At 56.8% G+C, this 7,114-nt stretch overlaps 2 protein-coding genes across 2 annotated transcripts in view; one reads left to right on the top strand and one right to left on the bottom strand.

The window, feature by feature from the left end:
• DNAH10 (dynein axonemal heavy chain 10) overlaps nucleotides 1-7,056 on the top strand; it is a 173,439-nt gene extending 166,383 nt beyond the window's left edge. Inside the window, exons 68-77 of the mRNA XM_021711970.1 lie at nucleotides 5-205; nucleotides 879-1,088; nucleotides 1,174-1,269; nucleotides 1,940-2,111; nucleotides 2,542-2,673; nucleotides 2,853-3,064; nucleotides 3,151-3,318; nucleotides 4,611-4,791; nucleotides 5,816-5,961; nucleotides 6,477-7,056. Coding sequence (XP_021567645.1) covers nucleotides 5-205; nucleotides 879-1,088; nucleotides 1,174-1,269; nucleotides 1,940-2,111; nucleotides 2,542-2,673; nucleotides 2,853-3,064; nucleotides 3,151-3,318; nucleotides 4,611-4,791; nucleotides 5,816-5,961; nucleotides 6,477-6,623 — 1,665 coding nt within the window. The 3' untranslated portion in view covers nucleotides 6,624-7,056. The remainder of the gene's footprint in view (nucleotides 1-4; nucleotides 206-878; nucleotides 1,089-1,173; nucleotides 1,270-1,939; nucleotides 2,112-2,541; nucleotides 2,674-2,852; nucleotides 3,065-3,150; nucleotides 3,319-4,610; nucleotides 4,792-5,815; nucleotides 5,962-6,476) is intronic.
• LOC103259688 (coiled-coil domain-containing protein 92) overlaps nucleotides 6,948-7,114 on the bottom strand; it is a 6,840-nt gene continuing 6,673 nt past the window's right edge. Inside the window, exon 5 of the mRNA XM_021711969.1 lies at nucleotides 6,948-7,054. Coding sequence (XP_021567644.1) covers nucleotides 6,948-7,054 — 107 coding nt within the window. The remainder of the gene's footprint in view (nucleotides 7,055-7,114) is intronic.

Raw genomic sequence — 7,114 nt, 5'->3', positions numbered from 1 at the left:
GCAGGTGGCGCTGCAGCTGCTGGAGACGGCGGTGGCTCGCGGGCAGTGGCTGATGCTGCTGAACTGCCACCTCCTGGTCAAGTGGCTGAAGGATCTGGAGAAGTCTCTTGAAAGGATCACCAAGTCCCACCCAGATTTCCGCCTCTGGCTCACCACCGACCCCACCAAGGGCTTCCCCATCGGGATTCTGCAGAAGTCCTTGAAGGTCGGGCTTTGGGAGGGACACCCGTGTGCCCGCAGCCCGGTTCCTCGCGTCCCTACCGTGTGTGTGTGTGTAGACCTTGGGGTGCAGCTGAGACCTCATGGATGCCCCTTCCCAATCCCATCTCCCCCCTCTTCAGAGAGACCTGCTGTCACGAGTGGGTGTTTGTGACCCCCTTCTGCACGTATCCCTAACAGGCTCTGGGCTCGGCTTCACATATCCACATGTGCTGAAGCTTCTTCCCTCATCTTTCCTGGCAGGCCCCACAGCCTGCAGGACTCTGGTGGCTGGGCACAAGTTTCCAGCAGGCCTTGGTTATTTTATTCTCCAGAAGATTCGGTTAGATAGTTTCTGTCCTCTCTCTCTCTCTCTCTCTCTTTCTCTCCCTGGGGCAGGTGGAGGGAAGACTTAACTATTTCATTTTACGGCTAAGGATCCCACGGTTCAGGAAAAGGTTGAGCACCCTCCCGGGGTCCCCTGATAAGCAGGGGCAGGACTAGAGCAACGTCCATCCTGTAACTTCTCCCTTGGGTCCTGGACAAGGGACTGGCTGTGGGGACTAGGACGGACGCTCCCTGAAGATGAAGGGAAGCCAAGGGTCCACGACGCTCAGGCTCTCTGGGGCTGCGCTTGGGCCCGCAGTCGCTGTCATGACATGCTTTCTTCTCTTCCGAAGGTTGTCACGGAGCCACCCAATGGGCTGAAGCTGAACATGAGGGCGACGTACTTCAAGATCTCGCCCGACATGCTGGATCAGTGCCCACACCCGGCCTACAAGCCTCTGGTCTACGTGCTGGCCTTCTTCCACGCCGTGGTGCAGGAGAGAAGGAAGTTTGGGAAGATCGGCTGGAACGTGTACTACGACTTCAACGAGTCGGACTTCCAGGTGATGGTGCGCCCTGTCGGCTGCTTCCCCCCCCCTCCGTCCTTCCAGAAGAAGGACGCATCACCAAGCCTGTTCCTCTCTGAAGGTCTGCATGGAGATTCTGAACACGTACCTCACGAAAGCCTTCCAGCAGCAGGATCCGCGGATCCCGTGGGGCAGCCTCAAGTACCTCATCGGAGAGGTGGGCGCTGCCCCTGGCCCTGAGGCTTCTGGCGCTGTCCTCTGGCTGCTGCTCCCTTCAGCCGAAGGCCGCTTAGGTCTCTGTGGCATTGTCCCGCTCTCTCAGGGCCACTCTTTGTCCAAGCGGGCTCCGCTCACACACAGGTTCCGGGGGCTGGATGCCTCGCCCGGGGCCCAGGCCAGGCATCCTGTGTGCCGGCCTCGCCATGCTTTGGGTGAAGGTCATCAGGCCTGGAGGTCCGCTCCGGAGACCACCACTTTCTCTAGTGCCCACAGGAACTCTTCCCTGGTGGTCCCTGCGTGGTTCAGGTGGTGGCACTGAGTCCAAAGACAGAAGTGGCTGCTGGCTCCTCTGGGTGCTTTGTGTTGGTTATGTTTTGTCGATATGTTCTGGAGATTTCTCTGCCACACACTGGCCTGCAACGCTTCCTGAGAGCTGCTTGCCACTTGGGCTTTATCCCTTGGGAGACCAGCAAAGCCACAGTATGATTTTGTGAACAGTGGCCACAAGCTTATGCGAGTTGACAGGCTTGAGCTGCACAGAGGCAGGGCCGCAGGAGTCTCTAAGGGAGGGTCTGGTCTTGACCGAGGCAGCCTCGGGCCCTAGGAGTCTTGGGGTGCACACAGCAGGTCCTGGGTTCCCGGCCGGCACTCACCCTGTCTGCCTCCAGGTCATGTATGGAGGACGGGCCATCGACAGCTTCGATCGCCGCATCCTGACCATCTACATGAACGAGTACCTGGGAGACTTCATCTTTGACACTTTCCAGCCATTCCATTTCTTCCAGAACAAGGAGGTGGACTATAAGATCCCTGCCGGGGACGAAAAGGACAAATTTGTTGGTGAGATTTCTCAAACACAGAAAAGTACTTCTGAAGCCTTTTCTAGGGAGACCATCGTTTCACCTCTTTGTCTTCCGTGGTTACTGTGGTAGCTCTGCTGGCTTCTCTCCCAGTGGGCGCCTCGGCTGGCCACGCGCTGTCTGTTGGGGCGGTGAGATGGCCTGGCAGGCTCAGCCCAGCTGAGGAGCTGAGCGAGTTAGTTCAGACTTTGCATCCTGGGTTGATGGTTAACAGAACAGATTCTACCTGGAAGGGCAGAGCGGCCTATCTGCATACAGCTGGACTGTGCGGTGGTGCAGACTTCTAACCCTACAGCATGTCACTCACTAAGCAGTGGCAACTGGCCTTGCATGTCTGGAGACTTGGAGACTGTGGCCCTCCGAGATGGAAGGCGCCCTGACGGTGTCGCCTCTGTCCTCTGTTATTGCAGAAGCCATTGAGGCCCTGCCACTGGCCAACACCCCGGAAGTGTTCGGTCTTCATTCCAACGCTGAGATTGGCTATTATACACAGGCAGCTCGAGACATGTGGGCCCATCTGCTGGAGCTGCAGCCTCAGACAGGTGAGTCTCCCAGAGGGTTCCACTGATTTGATGAGGGCCTCAGGTGTTAGCACAGGAGCTACCGGTTGGTTCTTGTGGCTTTCCCACAGTGCCGGCGCCTTTCCCAGAACTGCAGGGCTCAGGGGGTCCTGGTCCAGTCCCCTGCTGTCTTGCTTTCTCTAAAAGTGTCCTTGTTTTAGGGGAATCCAGCAGTGGCATCAGCCGTGATGACTACATTGGCCAAGTGGCCAAAGACATAGAGAACAAGATGCCCAAAGTCTTTGACCTGGACCAGGTCAGGAAGCACCTTGGGGCTGGGGTCTCCCCCACTTCGGTGGTGCTCCTGCAGGAGCTGGAACGCTTCAACAAGCTCGTGGTGCGGATGACCAGGTCTCTGGCGGAACTGCAGAGGGTGAGCATGTTTGCCGCCGTGGTGACCCTGGGGTGCAGGATTGGGTTTCGGAGACGGTCTCTCCAAGGGCTCTTGATTCTAAGTAGGCCTTGGCTGGAGAAGTGGGAATGAGCAGTGAGCTGGACGATGTGGCCAGGTCTCTTTCCATCGGGCACATTCCCGCTATCTGGAGAAAGCTTGCCCCCGACACGCTGAAGTCCCTTGGGAACTGGATGGTCTACTTCCTGCGGAGGTTCAGCCAGTACCTGCTGTGGGTGAGTGGCACGCTGCTAGCCGTTGGCCGGTCCAAGGTCACCCTGGGCTCCCTTGAGCCACCTCACAACGCCCTCTGCCGCGTCCCCAGCAGTCACCTCTGGTACAGAGGACGGGGTGCTCTGGAAATGTTCTCGGATTCTATAAGCATGCCTGCACCTTTCATTTTTCCTTTTCTGTCCTTAGGACTCTGAAGCATACTCTCCATACTGGGTTATTTATTTTGTTTCATTTATTTATTTATTTTTGAGAAAGCAGGATTTATTGGGAGGACAGAAAAGCTCCCACAGTGGGAGACCCGAAGGGGTTGCCCCATACTGGGTTATTTTATTGAAGAGTCTTATCTTGGCAGTTGTTCCATGTTAGTAAGACTGATGGAGCTCATGCCTTTTTGAGGCTTCCGTTTTGCAAACGTTCTGTCTCTTTCCTTCTATGATGGACATCTTGGTGGTTACCATATTTTTTTTTTTTTTGGCCAGTACAAGTAACATTCTGGTGCACACGTCTATGAATACACATTTGAGTATATTCCATGGGTAAATTCTGGAGAGTTGGATGAAAGTGTGTGCATTTTAAATTGTCAGCTCTTATCAGAAGGTTTTCTCAGAAGCTGGAACCACAGCACACGCGTGTGATGACTTCTTCCTCACCTCTCAGCAGCACTGTGTATTCTTCACACTTTGGATCATTGTCTCCCTGATAGGCGAAAGATCGTGTGTCATTGTTTTGCATCTCTTTAACCAGGGTGAGGCGGAGTGCATTTCACATGCTTACATGACGTTTGTTTCTTTTTTCTGGGAATGGTCTTTTTGGATCTCGACTTCATTTGTATTGAGGTCGCATTCTTTCTCATTGATGTTCAAGAGCTCTTTGTAAATCAAAGAAAATAGCCCTTTGTCTGCCAGTGTTGCAAGTATTTCTCCCAGCTTGTCATAAGTCTTCACTTCACTCACTTTCTGTAGAGAAATTGGACATTTGTACCGTGTCAGATGTGTCAGTGTTTTCTTTTGCGACTTCTGGGCTTGTGTTTGCTGCTCCACGGCTAGGAAGACAGTCACTGGGGATTTGCGCTGGTGTGCCTGTGGTTTTATATCTAAACCTTGGCTCCGTCTGGAATGTGGCCATCCAGCTTGTTTTGCCCAGTGGGCTGCTGGTTGTGCCAATGCCATCTTTTGCCACTAAGGTGAGGAGCTCTGTCTTTTATCATGAACTTACCTTCTGGGGCCAGCTTTGAGTCGGGCGTTTGATGGCAGCCTCCAGCTCCCCCACCCTCACCATTCTCTCTCCTCTGCAGGTCACCGAGGGGGAGCCCAGCGTGATGTGGCTCTCTGGGCTGCATATCCCAGAGTCCTACCTCATGGCCCTGGTTCAGGCCACCTGCCGGAGGAACAGCTGGCCGCTGGACCGCTCCACGTTGTTCACCCAAGTGACCAGGTTCCAGGACGCAGAAGAAGTGAACGAGCGAGCGGGACAAGGTACAGCCAGCGCCTTAAGGGTCCCCGGCCTCTCGTTAGGGTTTCTGTCCCAGCCAGCCAGTCAAAGGGGCAAGCACAGTGGGCACCAAAATGGGCCAGGCCATGCTTAAAAGTCAGCCTATGGCAGACGCCTCCGAGGGTGAAAACATGAGTTTTGCTTGCCCTTTCTCTGTGGACACCTGGGACTGATGTCAGACCTGAACCATGTTCACCCTGCCAGGTGGTGAGAAGCGGGCTCCTAGGTCAGAATGAGCCCTTGCCAAGAATTAGGTCACCAAGTGGTGTCCCCATAAACCCTGACAGGGCCAGAGGCATCATGAGAGAGCAGGATGACCTGACTTGGTTGAAACTGGTAAATTGTGCTGTCACTTCTGGCCCTCAGACACTGGGTCACTGTGCAAATGATAGCCGGAAACCACTGCTCTCCGCAGCCATGTTGTCTTAGGCAGAGGCCTGTACTGCAAAGATACAAGCTCTCTTGAGCTAGCCGAAGGGGCAGGGACTCCCGGGCCCCAGCTGCAGGGGAGCTAGCAAGGTCCGGGCTGCCAGTCTCCCTGGGGCATGCAGTTGTGCTGTCCTCTGCATGTCTGCCGGGTCCTTCTCCCCAGAGACCGTTTCTCTGTGAGGTTTTGACTTCTTGCTCCCTGTGGCTCCCGGGCGAGTTGGGGTTGCCACGGAGCCACTGACTCTGGGGCGGCATTTATGTAGCCCACGGGCCCGGGGTGGTAGAAGTCTGAGCGCCTTGATGCCACATTCCTGGGGGAGAGGACAACAGGCCCAGCACCCAGCGGGGGAAAGGCCGCCACCCCACAGCCGCTTCCTTGGGGCCACGGGGGAGGGACCAGGGTCTGCGGGTCGCCTGCCTGGGCTGTTCCCCTCCAATGGGAAGGTGGGCAGGACAAAGGACGGAGGGAGGCCTGGCCGTGTCCTTGGTGAGCTGGGGAGGAGGACGGCCAGCGGCCGTTGTGTGTGTTCTGGTGTGAGTCTGGCTCCGCGTCGACCTGCCTCTGCCTGGTGTCTCTAGGATGCTTTGTCTCGGGACTGTACCTGGAAGGTGCTGACTGGGATCTGGAGAGAGGGTGTCTCGTCAAGAGCAAGCCCAAGGTGCTGGTCGTAGACCTGCCAGTCCTGAAGATCATCCCCATCGAGGCCCATCGCCTCAAGCTGCAGGTGAGGCCAGGTCCCTCCTGCCACCAGTGCCCCTCCCCGTCCCACTGAGCCAGGGCTGGTGCGGCTTGACAGGCCTGTAAGACAGGGTGCTGGGCCCCAACGGGCTGGGGAAGCCCTGGAGAAGTGATGAAAGCTATGACGCCACTTGCCGGGAAAGTGCGTGCGTGTGTGGACGCAGGTCACTCTGCAGGTGTCAGGCTCAAGGCTAGATCCCATGGTCTAGACTGTGGAGCGTCTCCCTCCCTTCTCGTAAAACCAAGGACATCGCTTGAATCACAAGGTAGCTCTACCTGGTGTGGGCCGCAGGCAGCTCCTGCTTCGGGCCAGGATGGCTTTGAGTGTGACTGGGGAGGCCCCGGCCCCATTAAGTGGGTGGGGGTGGCCCGCAGGGCCTCGGCCGCACGTGTGTCAGACGCAGCCTGCAGGAGGGCCCAGGGCCCTCTGGGCACTCAGACCTAGCCGCCACCTTCCCCAGCCTCCCTCCACGAGGCATCTCACCTGCCTCTCCCTCGCAGAACACCTTCCGGACCCCTGTCTACACCACCTCCACGAGAAGGAACGCCATGGGGGTCGGCCTGGTTTTCGAAGCTGACCTCTTTACCACGAAGCACATTTCCCACTGGGTGCTGCAAGGGGTCTGCCTCACCCTGAATTCCGATTAGCCCTTGGGAGAAGACAACTGACTGGCTCAGGAACTCTGGGGCCGGGGCGAGGGACGGCTGCACTGGGGACCTGGCAGGGACGATGGAGTTGGCTGTCATTTCTTGCGGCCTCCCAAGAGGCGGGAGGGGCATTGACGCTGACAGTCCTTTCATTTGAAGTCAGCCATTTAAATCTCCTTCCCTACAAATGAGCCTGAATGGTTTTGTTTTTAAGCTACTTTAAGGATTCTGTGTATTCAAAAAGTAAATCCTAGAGAGCATCTAAGACGTGTCGAGTTTTTTCTCCTCAGAGGAAACACGTGGCCAAGCAGAAGTGCCTGCGCGTCACCGGCCCAGTGAGGATCCTAGCGTGAACTTCCGAGGCGCGTCCTCGAGCCCGGGGTGTGCCAGCAGATGCCTGCGGCAAGAGCGGTCTGCTGGGAGGCCGGAGGCTGCCCGGGCCAGGCAGAGCCCCCTCCTGAGCTGGCAGCAGGCTGGGCGCACGGGGCGGG

This window comes from Carlito syrichta, unplaced genomic scaffold (assembly GCF_000164805.1).
Source record: "Carlito syrichta isolate Samal-C Ts95f unplaced genomic scaffold, Tarsius_syrichta-2.0.1 Scaffold302955, whole genome shotgun sequence".
NCBI lineage: Eukaryota > Metazoa > Chordata > Mammalia > Primates > Tarsiidae > Carlito > Carlito syrichta.
The sequence above is the reverse complement of the archived record's forward strand: the minus strand, read 5'-3'. Positions and strand labels throughout refer to the sequence as shown.